This window comes from Sorex fumeus, unplaced genomic scaffold (genome assembly GCF_029834395.1).
Source record: "Sorex fumeus unplaced genomic scaffold, SorFum_2.1 ptg000026l, whole genome shotgun sequence".
Classification (NCBI taxonomy): Eukaryota; Metazoa; Chordata; class Mammalia; order Eulipotyphla; family Soricidae; genus Sorex; species Sorex fumeus.
Window position 1 is genome coordinate 15,588,007 of NW_026606083.1, and position 22,727 is coordinate 15,610,733.

General features: G+C 40.2%; 1 protein-coding gene across 1 annotated transcript in view; it reads left to right on the top strand.

The window, feature by feature from the left end:
- Positions 1-22,727, top strand: part of MALRD1 (MAM and LDL receptor class A domain containing 1) — a 625,529-nt gene that overhangs the window by 19,527 nt on the left and 583,275 nt on the right. The window contains exons 4-6 of the mRNA XM_056114588.1: positions 12,739-12,830; positions 12,920-13,081; positions 21,614-21,710. Coding sequence (XP_055970563.1) covers positions 12,739-12,830; positions 12,920-13,081; positions 21,614-21,710 — 351 coding nt within the window. The remainder of the gene's footprint in view (positions 1-12,738; positions 12,831-12,919; positions 13,082-21,613; positions 21,711-22,727) is intronic.

The window sequence follows — 22,727 nt, forward strand, 5'->3', positions numbered from 1 at the left end:
TCCCCTCTCTCTTTCCTCCCTGCCAAGTGGTTGATCAGGTGGTGTAATCCCGGCTGTTAACATATTAGCAATTATAATATCAACTTTTATGCATTTTTTAAGCATATACTTAGAATTCTAAAATATCACATTGGGTTTTTATAATTGGGTTCCTGCGTCCTGAAAGTTGATCTAGGCAATAATTAGGATTTTCTAGCTATTTTGACTCCTTATAGAATTGTAAAATGGAAATTTAATAATAACACACAGATTAATTCAATTTCTCTGATTTTGACTAGAAGGGGTTTAGCTTTGTCCATAGTGTTTGTTTTCCCAATGAAACTGGAATGCTCTGATGTCTGATGGGAGATTTTGCTGACCTTGGGGTTGGGGTAGGGGGGGTCAGGTGGCTCTGGAACCAGGCATATTTATTCTTTGTTTTGTTCATTAACTAGTAATGTTGTTAATTCATAATTTTGTGCAAGTTGGTCAAGATATTTTAGAGAGAAAAAAATTGACTCCGCATCTGCCATCATCTGACAGGTTTACACATGATTTGCCAGGAGTGCCCAGCCTGGCAAAATAATTGGTGACTTCAATTTTTTAGACAAATGATGCTTATTTCAAATGCAACTGAATGTTAAATAGGAGTATTTTCTTAGAAATAATTTAAAGCAAACCAATGTTCAGGTTTCTGATATTAGTTGTATGAAAATACTTGTATGAGTTCTACTCAGGGGATTCAAATTCCGATTCTGTTACATGCAAGCTGTACTATCTTGAAAAAATTACTTGTTAATCCTTTATTTTTTCAACTTTGATGGAGATGATGGTGTGTGTGATAATGATGCGTAATTTGTAGGATAGCTAATTTTAGGGTTAAATGAGATGTTGGTAATAAAACTTGTCCAAAGTATGACACAAAGTTTATCTTCAAGTTATGTGAGTATTTCCTTTGCCATTTTTAAATTTAATTTTTCTTTTGGGGGGAAAGGGCACACCCGGGGGGGAATACTCTTGGCTTCTCACTGAGAGAGCACTCCTAAGAGTGCTCAGGGGACCCAATGGGGTTTCGAGGCAAACCCTGGTCTGCCCCATGCAAGGCAAGCACCTTACCCATTGTACTATTGTTCCCATTGGTCATATTTTTTTTATATTGCCAAATACATTAAATTGTTTTTAAATTTCTGATACTGTATGCAGTTTTACTATTTCATTGCTTTTAAGTTATCAACTTATTTTTAAAATTTATTTTTTTAAATTATTATGTAGTTTAAGTAACATGTTTACCATAATCTTAACTTTCATTTGCACCCCACCACATCTGAAGTATCCAGGACCCTCTGTTACTGTCTTTATGCTGCTTCTCGCCCACCTCTTCTATTCTTAACTTCTTTACACGGTTTTCTTATCTTTTGATTTTTCTATAACTATATTTTCTTTGCCTCATTGAGCTTAATTACAATCATAGTTTTAAAATTCCGGTTTTTCTCATCTCAGAATCATCTAGTATAATTGTCTTTTCACATGGTGTAGCTATATCTTATTAATTCCCTTTCAAATGGTTTTGTATACTGTACTTGACATTATGAATATTATCATTGCGGCTGCTCTGAACTCTGTTGCATTTCTTTCAAAAAGTGCTAGTGATTTATTTTATTTGAGTAGTTGATGACTTTCTTATCTGTTTATCCACAGAACATATCCCTTATTTTGGTTCTATTTTACTAGAGATTTTCCCTCTGTTTATGCTGGATCTGACTTCCCTGGGCTCCCATCTATGGTTCTGTGGCCCAAGGAGACAATAGCATTTCTGTCATTTTTTTAAAACATTTTTATTAGTGAGACATCATGAGGTACAGTTGTAGGCTTATAAATTTTTGTGCTTGGGTTTCAATTATATAATGATTGAATACCCATCCCTCCTCCAGTGCCCATTTCCCACAACTACGGATCCCAGTATCCCTCCCACCCCCCATTCCCCCTATCCCACCCTGCCTCTGTGGTAGAGCATTCCCTTTTGTTCTCTCTTTCGTATTGGGTGTTGTGGTTTGCAAAAGAGGCAATGGGTGACAATCATGTTTGGTCTATAGTCTACTTTCAGCATGCTTCTCCCATCCTGGGAGGATTCTCCCAACACCCTTTATTTGGTGTTCCCTTCTCTAGCTGAGCTCCCTTTTCCCCTAGCATGTGTGGTTGGCCTCCAAGCCATGGAGTAAAATTCCTGATACTAATCTCAGCCATTCTTGGGTGTTAGTCTCCTATTTTGTTACTTTATGTTCCCCAGATGAATGCAATCTTTCTATGTCTATCCCTTTCTTTCTGAGTCATTTCGTTTAACATGATACTTTCCATGTAGTAACACTTGTATGTAAATTTCATGACTTCATCTTTTCTAACAGCTACATAGTACTCCATTGTGTAAATGTACCAAAGTTTCTTTAACCAGTCATCTGTTCTTGGGCACTCAGGTTTTTTCTAGATTCTGGATATTGTAAAGAGTGCTGCAATGAACAAACAATTGCAGATGTCACTTCTACTATACCTTTTTGCCTCTCTGGGATATATTCCCAGGAGTGGTGTTGCTGGGTCAAATGAGAGCTCAATTTCTAATTTTTTGAGAATCGTCCATACTGTTTTCCAAAAGGGTTGAACCAGTTGGCATTCCTACCAGCAGTGAAGGAGGGTCCCTTTCTCGCCACATCCGCACCAGCACCTGTTGCTTTTGTTCTTGTGGATATGAGCCAGTCTCTGTGGTGTGAAATGATATCTCATTGTGGTTTTGATCTGCATCTCCCTGATGATTAATAATGTGGAGCATTTTATCATGTGCCTTTTAGCCATTCGTACTTCTTCTTTGTGAAAGTTTCTATTCATTTTATCTCCCCATTTTTTTATGGGGTTGGATGTTCTCTTCTTGTGGAGTTCAATTAGAACTTTGTATATTCTTGATATCAACCCCTTGTCGAATGTGTATTTGGTGAATATTCTTTCCCATTCTGTAGACTGTCTTTATATTTTGGTCACTGTTTCTTTGGAGGTGCAGAAGCTTCTTAGTTTAAGATAGTCCCATTTGTCTATCTCTGTTTTCACTTGCTTGGCCAGTGGCGTGACATCTTTGAAGATACCATTAGCTTCAATGTCATGGAGGGTTTTGCCAACTTTGTCATCAATGTACCTTATAGATTCTGGTCTGATGTTGAGGTCTTTAATCGACTTTGATTTTAGTTTTTTACATGGAGTTAGGCAGAGATCTGAGCCCACTTTTATGCATGTAGTCGTCCAGTTTTGCCAGCATAATTTGTTAAAGAGGCTTTCCTTGCTCCACTTCACTTTTCTTCTCCCTTATTGAAGATTAGATGGTCGTATGCTTGGGGGGAGATGTCAGTGTATTCAACCCTGTTCCATTGGTCTGCAGTTCTGCCTTTGTTCCAGTACCATGCTGTTTTAATTATTACTGCTTTGTAGTAGAGTTTGAAGTTAGCGAGGTTGATTCCTCCCATTTTCTTTTTCCCAAGAATTGCTTTAGCTATTCGTGGGGGCTTGTCATTTTTTATGTAGGAGTACTGCTATTTATTCAGCCACTGATTAGCTGATTGAATTGTGCATGAACTCCACCTTACCATTTTTTTTTATTTTTTATAATTTTATTTTTTGAATCACCGTGAGAGCAGTTAAAAAGCTTTTGGGTCTAAGTCTCGGTCATACAACGAAACACCCGTACCTTCACCAGTGCCCATTCTCCACCCCCTACAACCCCAGAATACCTCCATCCCACACCCTCTCCCCTACCTGTAGGGCAGATGATTTCCACATTACTCTCTCTCTACTTTGATCACATTCAATATCTTGACACCAGACCCACCATTATGATTTTAGATTTAACCCCAACACTCAGATCTGCTGAAAAGGCAACAGTAGACAATTTGTTTTCTATTGCTGGTTATGAATAACATGTGATGTCGCATGGCAGCAGTAGTGGCCAGGCAATTTCGAAATTCTGAAATTTTAACACTTAAATCTGGAGGGATTTCTGCCAAAACCTGCTGGGTTCCGAGATTTGCTCCTGAGTCTCTGGAATCATGGCCGCCAAGCAGCTTGATCAGGAGCCAAAGAGGCCATTTGTGGGCGATGACTTGAGGTCTCGTTGGGGTGGGGAGGACAGGACTGGCTCCACCCCCATCCCGTGAGGCCAAATAAGTTCGTCACTGCGGGCCCAGTTTGTATCTGCAAGCCTGACTGTCCAATGGCCTCTGGAGGATGGCGGTCACTGAGCCACCAAGGGGGAGCAGGCGGAGGGACAGCACCCTTTGCCCCCTGGGGTGGCCTGGCGACAGTAACCTACTGTGGGGTCCAGACGCATTTCTGCCAAAAGCCACTGGGTTTCGAGATTTGTTTCTGAGTCTCTGGGATCATGGCTGTTAAGCAGCTTTATCAGGAGTCAGAGAGGCCATTCATGGGCGATGACTTGGGGTCTTGTTGGGGTGGGGAGGATAGGACTGGCTCCACCCTCATCCTGTGAGGGCCAAAATGTCTCATCACTGCGGGCCCAAACCTGACTGTCCAGTGGCCTCTGAAGGATGGCAGCCACTGGGCCACCAGGGGGGACAGACCAAGGCACGAAGCCTATTCCCACTTGGGTTGGCCCAACACCAGAAACCTATTGCAGGGACCGGACGCATTTCTGCCAAAAGCCTCTGGGTTTCGAGATTTGTTTCTGAGTCTCTGGGATCATGGCCATTAAGCAGTACAACCAGGAATCAGAGAGGCCATGCCTCCTATATAGCTGAGCTGGAAGTGGTTTGTGGGTGTGTCTCCCACATACCTAACTTTTTTTCGTTTACTTTCTTGGTAAACTTTGCCCCAAGTTCTTGGGGTCTGGCCAAAGGCACAGCAACAATTTTGGGGTATCTGAAGTCTGAAGGTGCCATCAGGCTGCTGATGCACTCGCCTCACAGGTGCAGATTGACCTGCTGGCGGCACCATACCCCCATGTCATTTTTTTTTTAGCCACATACTGTAGTTAAATTTTTCTAGGGACTGTAGTTTGCTATTTCTTAATGTTCACAAGTATTCATCCAGCTGGGACACAGTTCATTTGCAGAGTTTATACCTTCTGTGCATAAAAAACCATAGGCTTTATTCCTGGAACCATAAAACAAAACAATAAAAAACCCTCACACTAACTCTTTACTCTTCCCTTCCCCAGTCCTTGTCAATGATAATGACAAAAAATTTTCAAAAAATACTAACATTATTTAAAAATAATGGGAGACTAACACCCAGGAGTGGCTGAGATTAGTACCAGGAATTTTGCTCCATGACTCGGAGGCCAGCCACACATGCTAGGGGAAAACGAAGCTCAGATAGAGAGGAGAGCACCAAGTAAAGGGTGTTGTGAGGATCCTCCCAGTGTGGGAGAAGCATGCTGAAAGTAGACTATAGACCAAACATGATTGCCACTCAATGCCTCTCTTGCAAAACGCATGACCAAAAGAAGAGAGAGAACAAGGGGGAATGCCCTGCCACAGAGGCAGGGTAGAATGGGGGGTATGGGGGGTGGGAGGGATGCTGGAACCTGTGGTGGTGGAGGATGGCGCTGGTGGAGGGATGGGTACTTGATCATTGTATAACTGAAACCCAAGCACAAAAATTTGTAAGTCTAAATTTGTAAGTCTATATAAAAAATTATTGAGTACTTTTGCATTTGATGGTATGAAATACTGAGGAGTGAGAGATATGATATTTCAGAGTGAGAGAATCACATAAGGACCAATGCTTTATAATGTAGTTGAGCAATGAGATAACATCTGTATAGGACTAGAGGCATCAAGGATGGTGTCATCTATCATTACTTTGTTGATCAGTACCATTTCTCCCCTCTCTTCTTTAATCTTTCCAAACCTTTTCAGTTAACAATCCTGTGTCTTCTACTGTCCAACAAGGCAGCAGAAATGAGCCATATTGATAGGTGTTGGCAGTGTCTGAGGAGTAGCATAAAAACATTCAAGGGCACACACATTTGGTATTTAATGGTTTATTGGCCTCAATTGTATTTTGTTGACTTTTTGTTTCTTCTATAAATTCTTTGTAAGCTAATGATATCAAGATCTTTGGTGAGTGCCTGACTATATGTGCGTTTTTAATGAGTGAACTGGTTTTGTAATTCTTCAAGAACTTCAGACTAAAACAGTACAGCAAGTTTTACAATAAAGCAAGTCACAGAAAACTTTTGTTTTCCCAGTGCATATAAAAGTTATGCTTGCATGACACTATAGTGTATTAAATGTGCAATAGCTTTGTGTCTATCAAGGTACATACCTTAATTAAATGTGACATAGAGATACGACCTGCGCCAATGCTATTGGGAAAATGGTACAGTTATACTTGATTGAAGCAGTTTCGCCAAAACCCACAAGATGTAAAAGACTCAGCATCTGCAAAGTGTAATAAAGTGAATTACAAGCGGTTGCATTGGACTGGAGTGATAGCACAGTGGGTAGGGCATTTGCCTAACATGCGGCCGACCTGGGTTCGATACCTCCATCCCTCTCTGAGAGCCTGGTCAGCTACCGAGAATATTTCGCCCCCATGGCAGAGCCTGGCAAAAACTCCTCATGTCATATTCAATTTGCCAAAAACAGTAACAAGAAGTCTCACAATCGAGATGTTACTGGTGCCCGCTCAAGCAAATGGATGGACAGCAGGAGGACAGTGCTACAGTGCTACAATAAAATGAGTCTAATATGGAAACAACTTTCCTCTCCAGAAATTGTTGTTATTATTTTTTGTTGTAATCTTTTAAAGGAATGAAAAAAACTGTTTCTGCATAGTCTTATCCTTGTCCTATGTGGTCAGTTAATTCCTGAATTGGTCATCTTAGGGACTGGATAGAGGTTAGTAATTTGGTACCATGGTAACAAATACATTTCCAAGTGTTTGTTGAGGGTCTGTGTGCCTGTTGGGGAATACCTTTGAAGTTTACCCTGATGGTCATTTAACAACTATGTCTCAAACTTTATTTTCTTTTTCCATAGTGCCTCAGAGTTAGCCAGGAACAAGAGCCTATGGACTGGAGTGATAGTACAGCGGGTAGGGCATTTGCCTTGCTCATGGCTGACCCAGGTTCAATTCCCAGAATCCCATTTGGTTCCCCGAGCAGTAATTCCTGGGTACAAAGCCAGGAGTAACTCCTAGATGTAAGCCAGGAGTAACTCTTGGATATAAGCCAAAAAGAAAAAAGAAAGAAAGAAAGAAAGAAAGAAAGAAAGAAAGAAAGAAAGAAAGATGAGCTTAGGTCCCTTTCAGATCTTCCTAGATTATAACCATGGCTTATGTGCAGAACATGCCTGACTATATTGCCAGAAATACTTTGCAACATTTCAAGAATGCTTTGTGACATATCAATATGCCCAGGTTTTCCTGTAAGCCTTTTGCTTAGTGTATTGTTAGCCCGGCACTGTGTAATCCCATCAACAGCCAAGACCCAGAGACTATAAAACCAAGCTCCCGGAAGCACATGGCTGCTTTCGAGGCTGCGTGACTTCTTATTGTCTAGTTCTCACTCTCAGAGAACCCAGGAGGCTACCAAGAGTATCTTGCCAGCATCGCAGAGTCTGGCAAGTTCCCCATGGCATATTCAATATGCCAAAACCCAGTAACAATGATGCGTCTCATTCCCTTGACCCTTAAAGAGTCTTTAATGTGGCACTTGCTAAAATCTCAGGGCTGGGACGAATGGAGATATTACTGGTGCCTGCTCGAGGAAATCGATAAACAATGGTATGGCAGTGATACAGTGATTGTTAGCCCTCACTGTGATACACTGCTGTAGGCAATTGTGAAATTAAACTTTTTGTTTGTTTGGCTTGGGGTTTTTTGCTTGTTTGTTTGGTTGTTTTTTGTCCCACAGTTTACTGTACTCAGGGTTTATACTGGCTCTGCGCTCAGGGATCCCTCTTGATAATGCTCAAGAGGCCATGTGTGATGCTGGGGATTGAATAGTTGGCTGTGAGCAAAGCTAACATGTAACCTGCTGAACTGTCGCTCTGGACCCTGTGAAGTTAATTTTAATGCTAGTAATTTATTTCAACAAATGCCTACGGTAAAGGTCCTCAGCACTGTTGTTAATTAATACAATCAATTTTAGACAGACTTCTCAGTGGAGCATCTTAGGAAAATCAAGGCATGTCAAATAATGACAATTGTAAGGATGCTTTGGAAAAGCTCTATTTTGCTTTCCAACTCTTGGCTACCACACTGCCCCTGAAATATGGGCAGCTATTCTTCAAAATTACTATTGATCTGAAGGCTGGACAATGGAATTAGGGCAATTTAAATAAAATAAGAGTTTTTTTTTTAACTGAGAGCATTTCTTGAGAAAAACTCTTTAGTTGTCCCTAAGCCTTGCTATGACCATTTTCCCTCCTCTACTTTTCATGGATTCTCTGCAGAAAAATCTCAGAGATCTTTGCAATGGTATTTTCATTAACATTGCCTTCATGTTTATGTTTTATGATATCCTCTAGTAGCTCCTGAAGCCCTTTATCACTGAAACAGATTGATACGGTGGCATTCATTTACATGTGGTTAGCAATTGTAAGGAATTTTGATTTGAAGGTATCATTTTAAAGGTACAGTTTTAATAGGTGATAGTTGATATTAAATTTGTTAGTTTAATGAACAGATATGCAACAAACTAGATTTAATGGAGACAGAATTTAGTAAAAATTGAAGTGATTAACTTGAAGGAGTTTGCGTCCAAGCCTATTTTTCCCCTCCATTTTCTGAAGGGATCCATATTTTTGTCATTGATAAGCACACCTTTCCACTTCCAAACATTTTGACATTTTAACCTTTGCTTGAGGCCTGCACCTTGTCATGTTGATTCATTCCTGCAGCCTGATTTTGGGGGGAAATGTTCTTAAAAATTGATAATATCTCACTGCTAAAATGCTCACTATTTTTTAGTTCCTCCAAGCCAGTTGGTTCTTATGTAGTAGATAATAGGATTTATGTTTCCTAGGCTCACATTCATTCCCATTAATCACGTGGAGCCTGAAAAAATAGAGGAGAAACAAGGCTGCATGTCAATAGTCAAGGAAAATCATACTGAAAATCCCACCTTATCTTTCCCAAGGATCAATGTCTGTGGAATTGAATTTGCTGCCAAAATTATTTGACTTAGGTCTCAAAATTTGATTCATGATTCTGTCACTTTCATTTTTTTTAAAACAGACTTCCTTTTTTGGTCATCCAACTAGGTTGGGATTTGACTCTAACACTCACCCAACAACTAGGAAACAATATTCTTGAAAACCCTTTTGCAGAGACATTTAAAATTATGAATGAACTCACACTATTTGATTATTTCAGTCATTTTAATAATGAACACTTTGTCATAACATTATTTTAAATGTTTCAAATTTATACTGGGTTGCTTCTGTGAAGGCATAAAATAAGAATTTTATATAGAAATAATATAAATAAACTGAAATGAATATTATGTAAAGATTAATAGGAAACAGGGGACCATTACAATGACATGTGTATAAGTGTGTGTGGAAGGGGGGAATTGTATTAGTAGGTTCATTCTAGACTCAGTGCATCTGAAGGAGAGAGAACACTGGGTAACCTTTGTTCTTTGATCTATAAGTCTTCCCTCATTGTTATCAAGTGGTAGCAGCTGAGGGGAGATAAGTTATACTGTGTGAAATTTGCTTCTTTCTCTAATGATGGACATGATGACCAAAATCCTATAGAAAGCAAGCAAACTTCCTTTACTGTGGCTTTCCTTGCAAAGTAGCATCTTCATCTATAATTTAAAGCATTGTATATGGGCCAGAGTGGTAGTACAGTAGCTAGGCCATTTGCCTTGCATATGGCAAACTCAGATTTGATCCCAGGCACCCCCATGGTCATTTAAACCTTTCAGGAGTAATCCTTGAGCACAGAGCCAGGGGTGAGCTGGATGTGATTCAGTACCCCCCAAATTAATTAAGAAATAAAAGGAAAAAGAAATTCTATTTATTTTATTTGTTAAAAGTTGTTCACAATAGTTTGTTACATTTAATATTCCAACACCAGTTCCACCACCATTACACCTACCTACCACCATATTTCAAATATTTTCACCCTAACCCCCAGACCTTGCCTCCAAAAGCAGGATATAAATAATTTATTTTTTATTGCTTGTCATGAATAATCTGCTGAAAATGGTCAAAAAAAGTTTCCTTAGAGGAAAGTTTGTGAAAATTGTTGTATCTCTCCCTGGAGCCAGTAAGCCCTTTCATAAAAGACTACCAACATATAAAATGTCCGTGCACCAGGAGTTCTAAAATTTTAAATATGTTTATACAGCTGAGCTTAATCACTTAATCACTTAACTTCCCGTTAGTCGTTGATTTGCTCGAGCGGGCGCCAGTAACGTCTCCATCTGTCCCTGTCGCGTGCTAGTGTAGCCCAATGGCATCTGTTCGCTCTGGGAACATGAAGAGCCTCAAACCGATCGTTCATGATCTTGACGAAGAAGTCTGACCATCTGATAGGTGGGCGGCCACGTGGTCTTTTGACATCCCGTGGAATCCAGTCAATAACAGCTCTAGTCCAGTGGTCATCTTTAAATCTCATTATGTGACCAGCCCATCTGACTTTTGACACCTTGGCAAATGAGACAGCGTCCCTGATTCTTGATCGTCGATGGATGTCGGAACTCCGGATTTTTTCTCTCATTTGAGTGAAACGTGATATTCCAAGCATAGCTCTTTCTATTCTTCTTTGGGAGACCTGAATAGCGTTCTCATCCTGTTTGCGTAGGGCCCAGGTCTCTGAGGCATATGTTAATGCAGGAAGAACAGTGGAATCAAAGAGATGTGCCCGGAGCCAGAGGTTCTTCGTCCTCTTAGCTATTTCTTCGACGTTCTTGAAGGCGTTCCAAGCCGATCTCTTCCTCCTGTGCAGCTCGGGTGCCAGGTCATTTGTCATGTTGACTTCTCGACCTAGGTACACATAGCTGTTGCATTCGGAGATGGTCGTTCCGTTGAGAGCAAATGGGGCGTCAGGAACGAGGCTGTTTCTCATAAACATTGTCTTCATAAGATTCAGCTGTAGTCCTACCTTTCCACACTCACGGTCAAAGTCGGCCAGCATTTGTGCCGCTTGGCTGATGTTTGGTATTATTAAAACAATGTCATCAGCAAAGCGGAGGTTGTGTAATTGCCAACCATCTATCTTCACTCCCATTCCTTCCCATTCCAGTCGTCGCATGATGTTCTTGAGGGTGGCACTGAAGAGTTTCGGCAAAATGGTATCACCCTGCCGAACCTCTCTCTTGACATCAACGATCACTTCTTTGTAGAATGGTGAGATCCTGGTAGTGAATCCGCAATACAGCTCACGAAGGATCCTAATATATTGGGCTTGAATGCCCTGATTGGCTAGGACTTCAATGACCGCTTCCGTCTCAACAGAATCAAAGGCCTTCTTTAAATCAATGAACGTTAGACAGAGCGGCATCTTGAACTGCCGAGAAACCTCAATGAGTTTGGTTATTGTGTGGATATGGTCGATGGTGCTGAATCCTTTGCGGAAAGCTGCTTGCTCGCATGGTTGTCCTTCTTCTAGTGTTCTGCCAGTCCTATTTAGGATGACTCGAGTGAACAACTTGTAGATGACAGACAATAGGCAGATTGGGCGATAGTTGCCAATGTCATGGATGTCTCCCTTCTTGAACAGTAGTACGGTCCTGCTGGTTTTCCATTGGGACGGAACCTTGCATTCAGACAGGTAGCGAGTGAAGAGCCGAACCAGTGTATTGATGAGTACTGATGGCAGGTTCTTCAGGTGTTCAGGTTTGACCTTGTCTGGGCCGGGTGCTGTTTGTTTTTTTATCGACAAAATGGCGTGTCGGATTTCGGAAGGGAGAACGTTGGGAACGACAGCTGAGCTTAATTACATTTTTTTTGATTAAATGGTTACTTTGTGGTTCTGAGGCATCTCTGCAGCATATCGTTTTGTGTTGCTCTCTTCTAAGAGCTTTATTTGTGTGTCTCTGGATCATGGCCGTTAATGACATTGGACAGTGCCAGAAGCAGTTCCTGGGTGTGACTGCCAGGCTGCTGGAAGCATAGGGAGATGGGGGGAGGTCGCACATTCCCAACTCCGGAATAAACCAATTCTAGACTCAAACTATAGACCTGGAGATAAAATTGAATGTGTATTTTTAAACAAAGCTTGTTGTTGGCACAAAGTTGGAATTAAAGTTAGAAAATGAGAACAACAAAATTCGATATATTTTCAACACTTCATTTATATTATTTGGCAGTGGGGGCTTTCAAGCAGTTACTGAATGAGGTGGCAGCTGCTTTCACAATACTCAACTCAGAAGTATGGGTAGGGCGTTCGCCTTACAAGCGGTCAACATGGCCGACCCGAGTTCGATTCCTCCGCCCCTCTCGGAGAGCCCGGCAAGCTACTGAGAGTATTCGATATGCCAGACACAGTAACAACAAAGTCTCCAATGGAGACGTTACTGGGCCCGCTCGAGCAAATCGAGCAAATATACATTTATGAAATCCATGCATTTTAAATAATTTTAGTCATTTAACCATCTTATGGAAAATGTTACTCTATTATTTGACTGTTTAATATGACAAGTACGAATTTTAAGACAAACTTTTAAAAAGGAAATATCCTTGGTGTCTTAAGGAAATTCACGAGGAATTGCTCTGATTCTAACATGGTCATTCTTGCTTTTAACAGCCTACTTCCTGTCACTTGTTCCCCAAACCAATTCTATTTCAAGTTTAAAAAGCAGAATTTTTCTTCCCACAAATCATCAACATGCTTGTCAGGTATTTGAAATCTATAGCATTTTTAAATACTTTTTTTTTTACATTTAGGAAATTCTTCATTATCATTGTTTGATGATTGTTTTTCACAGGTCACATTTTATTACTTCTCCAGCCTAATGAATGGTCAGTTATCAGCAGGTCTCCAAACTGCATGTGGTGGACCCACACAGCTCGTGTGGCGGAGCCCAGCTGGGTCCCTGGCACAGTGGAAGAGGAATGTCATAACCATCGAGAGCGCCCAGAAATTTCAGGTGTGTGTGTTGGGTTTTAAAGTAGGTTTAATGTGGGGGTGGGGTGGGGAATAAACTACAGATTTTAGTAACAGGTGAATTAAAAGTGAGAAGACTATGAGAAGTGAGAAGACGAATAAAGAACTGAGGTATTTGTGAGGACCTTCAAGAACTGAAGATTCGGGATATTGAAATGGCCAAACACTCCTTTTAAAACAGACAGGAAAATAACTTTTTTTTAATTTGTGAGATATTTTTAATTGAAGTAGCATTATCTTATGAATCATTATAAGTTTTTAAGCATGCACAATGAAGAAGTCCAATTCTATGTACTTTAGAAAATGGATTCATTTTAACCAATTCATTCACTCACTTCTTTCCTCTTCTCTTTTAGAGAACACTAATTTGATTTTATGATGTGAATAAATGTTTTTTTTAACATATGCTTTTTTTAAATTTCTATGTGCCAAGTTTTGTTTGCCATGCATAAGTTTTTTTTTTTTGGTCATGCATAAGCTTTTGAATACGGTGTAGTTTCATCTGTTTATTTTTATTTCCCTCTGAATTCAAATCATTAATGATACCTCTGAGGTCTTTGTCTTGGAGGGTGTCACATATGTTTTCCTCAAGTCATGGATATAGATCTAGTCTTGAGGTATTTGAGACACTCAGAATTAACTTTTGTGTATGGTATCAGATATATATCCAGTGCCATATTTTTTTCATGTGGCTATTCAATTTTCCTATTATCACTTGTTGAGTAGACTTTCTTTTCTCCACTTCATGTACCCTGTTCCATAGTCATAGATGAGCTGTCCATATACCTAAAGGTTTATTTCTGGGATATCTATTCTATTACACTGACCTGAAAGTCTGCCAATATTTCAGTACCACACACTTTTTGATTACTATAGCTTTATAGTATAATTTAAAACCAGGAAATGAAATGCTGCCTGTTCCCATCTCAGAAAGCTTTTGGCTATTAGAGAAGGTTTTATGATTCTACATGAATTTTAGTTCTCATTCTTTCAAGTCCTTGAAAAATGCCGTCAGAATTTTGATGGGAATTACATTGAATCTTTTATTAATGCTTTTAGTAGGATGGCTATTTTCACCATGTAAATTCTTCCAGTCCATGAACAAGGACTATTTTTCTTTTCTGGTGTACAGTTTATTTCAATTATGACTCTGACCAACTCTGCATGAAATACTAGCGTGTGTTATCTCTTGGCTTTCTGATATCAGCCAATTCTAACAAGTGTGAGGTGTTATCTCATCGTGGTTCCCTTACCTGACTTGCCTCTCCCTATTGCTTCTGATTGCTCCCTGGTCTTTCATATGCCTTCCTTGGGAAAAAATGTCTGTTCAGAATTTCTGTCCATTTTTAACATAGTGAATTTTTGTTCTTACTACTGAGCTATGTTATTTCCTTTTGCATTCTGGCTATCAACCCCTTACCTAATATTGATTTGCAAAGAGAATATTTTTTACTCATGTGGGGTGGTGAGACATTACATATTTCTGGCTTTGGTGGGGAACAGTGAACAGCATAAGAATATATGACACCAATAACACATTGAATTTGTTGTTGGTGTTCAGATGTCACTAACACACAGAGCGTTTTTAGCTTATTACTTAACCTTCTCTTATAACTTTGGATCTCTCAGGCTAGTATTATTAGCAACACAATAGAGCCAAGAGTGCTTCTGAGGAGATTGAGATACATTGACTAGATGCCAAAGGCTGAACTGGCTGACGCCCATTCTCTTTGCATGCATGAATAAATTGGAGTGACCGAGATGGGAATCTGGCCTCTGTATAATCTATCATATTTCCATACAGTTTCAAACTAGTAAACAGAACCAATGGTAAAACCATTACACACCATCATTATGATACCTTTTTCTTTTGCATTTCTAGCTGCCTCTATCATCAGGTCTGGTAGAGGTCTTTCAACAGAGATTAGGGCAGAGTCGAAACCCTCTGGACCTAGTAGCGAAAACTTTTAAACAAACTTCCCTGTTTTCCTTAACTGCCTGTTCCCTAGTGGTATGCCATGGAGGTTGATGATTAAATATGTGCAGTAGCTAAATACAAAATGTAAAACTCCCAAATATATCATCTCCCGGGCAGTTCAACTGTAGCCGAGGCAGCCAGGTTATTCACTTGAGTGCTTTAAAATGCGGCAGTGGCTTCAACCAAAGCAGATGCAGGAGCACTATATTAATTTGTTTCCCTGGAATACTTTATTGCTAATGTGAAAACAGCGCTTCTACTTTAAAGGCTTTGTAAAAACTTGGAGACCATATGACTCTCTTGGGATCCTCAGGCTACACCAATCTTGAAGATTGTAGGTATGTTTCAATTCTGTCCTGTCAGCAAGTGAGCAGCTGCTCATTTGCTTTTGTTTGCCTGGGACACAGAGATATGCTGTGCTTGTCATGCTGCTTTCTACCCTCTAGTCTCTGATTTCTTAAAAGTTTATTCTTTTTAACAATTCAGTAGTGTTTTAATTTTTATTCTATTTTGAGTCACTGTGAAATATAGTTACAAAGCTGATCATGGTCGGGTGTCAGTCATACAGTGTTCCAACACCCACTGCTCCACCAGCGTGCATTTCCCACCACCAATGTCCTCAGTTTCACTCCCACCACCCTTTCCCCTAGCCTGTCTCTAAGGCAGGCCCTTTCCTTCTCTCTTTTATGTCTCTATCTCTGTCTGTCTGTCTCTCCTTCTCTCTCTCTGTCTCTCTCTCTCCCTCTCTCTCCCCCCTTCTTTCTCCCTCTCTCCTTTTGGGCATTATGGTTTGCAATACAGAAACTGGGAGGTTATCGTGTTTGCTCCTTTACCTGCTTTCAGCACTCAGTTCTTATCCAGGGTGATCATTTTCAACTATCATTGTCTTGGTGGTTCCTTCTCTAGCCCAACTACCCTCTCCCCCAGCATTTGAGATGGGTTTTCAACCATGGACCAATCCTCCTTGCCCTTGTTCCTACTATCCTTGGGCATTGGTCTCATATTATGTTTTCAACAGAGTCCTATTGAGGGCATTTTTTAATCAGAGTCTTCGGACAGTATCTACTTATCTGTTGCCTCATTCCCTTAGGGAAATTACTCTGTTCTTTTCATTATTAATTTCATTTCTATGCTGACTTCTGATATTTTAAATGTCATACATCATTTCTTTAGAAATAAATAAATTTCTAAAGAAAGACTATGATCCCAGCTGAATGCTGGTGTAGAGGCCGGCTCTCCCTTGGGGATTTTGTGACCTTCACCTATAAAGTTAAAGATCTATTCCAAACAAAAGTTTGAAGCATGTTAGTTTTCATTGAACTACAGTTACAGAAACAAGGAATAGTCAACAAAGATGCAGGGTTTCCAAAGTTCTGATCATGTTGAATAATGAGAACTAGTGCTTTAGTAGCATTTGTGATTCAGTTCTTGGGCTTCGTTATCTTATTAACCCTTCTTGATCCTTCACTGAAGTAGAGCTGAGGATTGTGGGTAGAATAATTGCTAAATCCCATATTGAATTAACACCAAAGGTAGTTTGATTTCAGATCCTAGTCACTTCATTCTTGTGCGATGATCACTTTTGAATAGGAGTCACACTGAGCCCTGGTGGGTTGGAGAGTGTGGCCCTGATGGTTTTGGGGTCTGGCCAGTCAGGAAACACTAGTAAGACAAACTGGGGGTGTTTGCGCTGCCATGCAAAGTTGAAGATCAAGCTCTGGGCCTTATACATGCCAACATGAACTCTACCACATCAGCTTTCTTCTTTCATTCATAAGCCAGGGTTAACTTTTTATCATTTTAAGACATTCTAAGGATATATAAGATATGGAAGAAGAAAACAATGGAAAAAAGAAACCCTAATCTTCAATTGTTTTTTATCAAATCTATTATACCAGCTCATTAAATATTTGGGGGATTTTGTACTAGATGACATATTACCACGCATTGCAAGATGCTGATTAGAGGCAATCACATTTTTTGAAATTGAAGATATGGGCAATTAATTTTGCTATTATTTTCAAATGTTACATAGACAAAGAATCAGGCAGGCAGAGGGTACAGCAGATATTTAGCCCCAATTCAGGAAAAGTATTTCTTTTATTTTTATTGAAATGGTTTTATGGGTAGGAAGATCTGCAAGTGTCCTGGATTATACCTGGTAATTTTTTACACCAGGGTTTACTTTACTGATTGAACCAGGGACTAGAGGGAAAAGTGTCTCCAAGGTCATTCTGGAATTTTGAGCTTCAGTGGTCACTGTCACTGTCCTCCCGTTGTTCATTAATTTGCTCAAGCAAGCTCAGGAACATCTCCATTGTGACACTTGTTACTGTGTTTGGCATATCAAACACGTCATGGGTAGCTTGCCAGGCTTTGCTGCGCAGGCGAGATATTCTTGGTAGCTTGCCGGGTTCTCCAAGAGGGGCAGAGGAATTGAACCCATGTTTGACCGGGTCAGCTGCATGCAAGGCAAACGCCCTGCCCACTGTGCTATCACTCCAGAGCTTGAGTGGTAGTATTCTGGAAATAATGTCAGAGTGAGTCAGGTGAGAGGTCAACTTTGAGGAAAAGAAAACATGACTCGATGTGATTTCCTGTCACTTGAATGAAAATATCCTTTGGACTGTGGAACCAGGAAGGCTGGCTTTTGGGGTATAAATTGGGGTTCCTTCAGCCAGGATGTTAGTTGTACCCTGAGAATAAATGGGTTTGGTTTGGGGGAAGGGTGTGTGAAGAAAAAAGAACACATTAGTTGGTAGTTAAGAGTAATTTCTACCTTTCTCTTTAAATATGGCTCCTTTAGGTAAATGCTTAGCTCAGCAAAAATGAGACAAATTATTTTTGCAAAAAAGTCTTTAAAGAGGAATAAAATATTCATTTTTATTTTTTTTTATTGAATCACCGTGAGAACAGTTACAAAGCTCTCAGGTTTAAGTCTCGGTTATACAATGATCAAACACCCACCCCTTCACCAGTGCACATGTTCCACCACCAAGAACCCCAGTATACCCCCCCATCCCACCCCTCCCCCCTGCCTGTGTGGCAGATGATTATCACTTTACTCTCTCTTTACTTTGATTACATTCAATTTTTAACAGAAGAGCTACTATTTATATTTGGAACTTCCCCCCAATTATCAGACCTGCCGAAAAGGCATCATTAGATAAGTTCTTTTCTATTTCTGATAATGAAGAGCATATGATGTTGCGCAGCTGCTGTCGTGGTCACATGATTTTGGATTTCTGATATTTTAGCAATTAAGTTCAGAGGGATTTCTGCCGGTAGCCACTGGATTCCGAGATTGGTTTATGTCCCTCTGGGATCATGGCCGTTTAGGAGTGGAGGAGCCATTCGTGGGCAGCAACTCAGGGTCTCATCCAGGCAGGGGAAAGGGCTGGTTTCGCCCTGTATCCTGAGAGGCCCCACGTGCCCCATCACTGCAAGCCCGTACCTCTCTGTCCAATAGGCTCTGAAAGATGGCGGTCACCAGCTGCCACCAAGGGGGAAGAGGCGGAGGGACAAACACCTTTCCCCTCCCAGAGTGTCATGGGGCTATAGCTTAGTTCACAGTCCAGAAGTATTTCTGCCAGAAGCTGCTGGGTTCTGAGATTGGTTTGTGTGCTTCTGGGATCATGGCCATTCAGGAGTGGAGGAGCCATTCATGGGCGGCAACTCAGGGTCTCATCTAAAATATTCATTTTTAAATCTACTTTTTTTTTTTTTTTGCTTTTTGGGTCACACCTGACGATGCACAGGGTTTACTCCTGGCTCATGCACTCAGGAATAACTCCTGCCAGTGCTCAGAAGACCATATGGGATGCTGGGGATTGAACCCTGGTCAGTCGTGTGCAAGGCAAACACACTACCACTATGCTATTGATCCAACCCCTCATTTTTAAATCCAAAAACATACTGTTGATAAAAAAGATTCAATATTTTGGTAACTATGTTATAATAACTTATACTTTGTTACTGCTATTGCAAAGCAAGTGCTGATGTCACCCATGTAATAATTTATTTATCCATGCATGGACCTTATTATAACTGAGGCACAGAAATGTTAGGTAAATTTTCCAAAATCCTGTTGCTACTAAGTAGGATGAACTGGGAGATGAACCCAAACAATGGGTGGCTCCAAATATACACTTTCTACTACTCTTGTCTAAATTATTTCTACAGAGAAATCCTTGATGGTCTTTTGCAATCTGGTTTATAAGCAGGCATGCAGTTATTCAGTTTTACGAGTAGAAAAGATGACTTTCTTAGGGCTACATATTGACAGTATGCTTGATGTGTGGCAGGTATTTATTATATTTTAAGAGACTAGTAGATAGCATCTGGTTTGAAAGGAAATCTATTAGTACGTCATGTTGGACAGGAACAAGATAACACTACATAATGATCTGTGAGGGTTTACTGCCTGTACATCAATGAATCAGCTCCATGTAGTGCTGATTTTTGGAAATAAGGCTTATATTGTAAACAAGGATGAGCTGTGCACACAAGTTGAGTGTGTGTGTCTGTGAATTTAAACTTCAGACATCTTTGGTATTTATTTCTGTGGGTGGGTTAAGACTCTCAACCTTCACACCGAGTTACTATGCCATTAAATCATTAGGGAATTAGGGAGCTGTTTCTTGCTAATTTTCTCAGATTCATTATGTGACTGGGGCAAGAAGTTCTTATATTCCCCTTGGGATAAAAATCACAAAAGAGGGCATATGCTGCCCAAGCCCATGTGCTGCTTGTGCTCACACGGCCGAGCATATGTGGTGTCTGGGTCTTCCCTCTTGAGATGTGGACTTTCCTATCTAAGGCTGGGGTGTCTGTAGGAGCTCTCTCTACCTTTGGAGAAGCCCAACCTCTCTCTTGAGCGCATTAGTCTCCACTGTCTTCCCTTTCTCTTCCTCCTCCCCTTCAAAAACTTCCAAATAAAATCTGTTTTACTTCAAAATAAAATCACAAAAGAGACAAAGTAACATAAGAAGTCTTACTGAAAGCGGACATTATCAGGCAAACAAGAGGCAACAAGTGGACAGAGCTCACACTAACTGCATGAAGAGAATTGTTCGGAGTCTTCAAGGAATCAGGCATGATATTTCTAAGAGCTGGGGTTCCACTTGTTCTTCATCCCTAAAATGTTCTATGTGTGGGTTGCTATAGAATTGTGACCAGTCAGAAGGTGGGTGGGTATGTACTTTGCCATATATTATAATTAAATATATTGTAATTAGGGTAGGGAGAAGCAAAGTGTGTCTTTTTTTATCAGATTAAATGCTCTTCAGAGCTTTATTTTTTAAATTAGATATACTTAATATTCATTTAAAAATTTTTTTATTAAAATTTTTTTTAATAGTGAGACATCATGCGGTACACTTGCAGACTTACACATTTTTGTGCTTGGGTTTCAATTATACAATGATCAAATACCCATCCCTCCACCAGTGCCCATTTCCCACCACCACGGATCCCAGTATCCCTCCCACCCCCTATACCCCCCATCCCACCCTGCCTCTGTGGCAGGACATTCCCCCCCCACCCCCACCCCCCCGCCGTTCTCTCTTTCCTTTTGGGTGTTGTGGTTTGCAAAAGAAACATTGAGTGGCAATCATGTTTGGTCTACAGTCTACTTTCAGCATGCTTCTCCCATCCTGGGAGGATCCCCCCAACACCTTTATTTAGAGTTCTCTTTATCTGAGCTCCCTTTTCCCCTAGTATGTGTGGTTGGCCTCCAGGTCATGGAGTAAAATTCCTGGTACTAATCTCGGCCATTCTTGGGTGTTAGTTTCCTATTTTGTTACTTTATGTTCCCCAGAAAAGTGGGTCTTTTAGAGGTAAAAGTAGTCAGCATGCAATTGTTTCTGAATGCCATCTTGAATTCTGTTGATACTGACAGGTGTGAAAACCACATCTGGAGCTGAGTACAGAGGTTAGCTACACAGTGAAGAACTGGTGCAGAGTATATTCCACCAGATAGTTGATTTCCTTTCTAAGTTGTACCAGAGTATTTTCTCTTGATACTTGGAATGACTGCTCATCACAATATAGCATTGTCATTAATCATTTCTGTAAATCACTGAATGGTCATTCCCAGCCTTGTTAGAAGGTTTGTGTAGACAATTGCAGCAGGAGGACAGTACAAGGGTACCCATGGGAAGACTATGAATAAAATTTTGAGAGCCAAAGGTGGATAGTTGCAAACTGTCAATAACCAGAGATCAAGATGCAGTGTCGGTCTGAGAGCTGGTTAAATATTAAGTCTTATGAACAGAAGGTGACCAGAGGGCAGAAATCTGGCGACTGTCTCTTCATTTCATTACCAAGATACCTAACCTCCCTTACAGATGTGAGGTGCAGAGTAACTGGACATTTTCTTTTCTTTAAGAATATCTACTTGGTCCTTGTTCTAGTTGGAATTAATATGATCACCCCAAGTACTTCCTGGAAGTGACATTTTTCTTATTTGTAGACTTTGTTCTATAATTCAATGTGACAGTGATATTCCTTGTTTATGCTTGTGTTTTTCATGGGCAGGTGGTTTTTCAAGGTGAAATGGCTTCAGTTCATAAACAGGATGAAGTCATAGCTATTGACGATATATCTTTCAGTCCAGGCTGCTTGCCTGCAAATGGTAAGAACTTTTCTCATCTTGATTCCTGTTGCATATGATAATAAATTAAATGCAATTTAAACACAGCTATGACTTTGATCTGTTATTTGTTTTAGCATGATGTATAGAGTAGGCTACTTTCCATTATTATAATAAATTATATCACAGTTACTGGGTCTCTGCTAGATTTCAAGATGGGTGAATTTTCCCTGACTGGTGCTATAGGGTGGAGGGAGATACTCCGTCCTCCTAGTTGGAATTTTGTTGCAATATTTACACTGGTTAGCTAAATCTAAAAAACAAACTCTGTGATTAATAGGAAAATGGAAGAAAACTGAATTTCACAGGATAAAAATTGCCTTCCTGGAGAATCAGTTTGGCTATTTCACTGAAAGAGACAAAAGCAGAGAGATATTAGTATGGTTTACCTTCTATTTGGTCTGAAAAAGATAGATTGGTAAGCCACATATTTAAAAAAGTTATCTGTTCAGGCCTCTTGCTTATATTAACTGAATAATATTCAATTTCCCATTCTTGTTCTCTAAAGGGATTTTTTGTTTAAAATATTTTAATTTGCCTAGGATATAGTTAATTCAATCAAATAGCCGGGGCTGGAGTGATAGCACAGCGGTAGGGCATTTGCCTTGCACGCGGCCAGCCCGGCAGAGCCGGGTTCGATTCCTCCGCCCCTCTCGGAGAGCCTGGCAAGCTACCGAGAGTATTCAATATGCCAAACACAGTAACAAGAAGTCCTACAATGGACACGTTACTGGGCCTGCTCGAGCAAATCAAATAGCCAAGCAAAAATTCTTTAAAATTTTATTTCCAATAGTTTATTTTCATTTCAATAGTAAGTGGAAGATTATTATTGAAACCTCAAGTTTACTTTACAAATTTTATTCAAGAGAAGAATGATATAGCAGGATAATGATGATTTTTCTGCAGAGTAAAGTCCAAGTTTTAATTTAGTGCAGAGATAAGGTCATACTGGTAAATACGACCTCAGGAATAGAAGCAATGAATTGTTCTTTCAGAAAG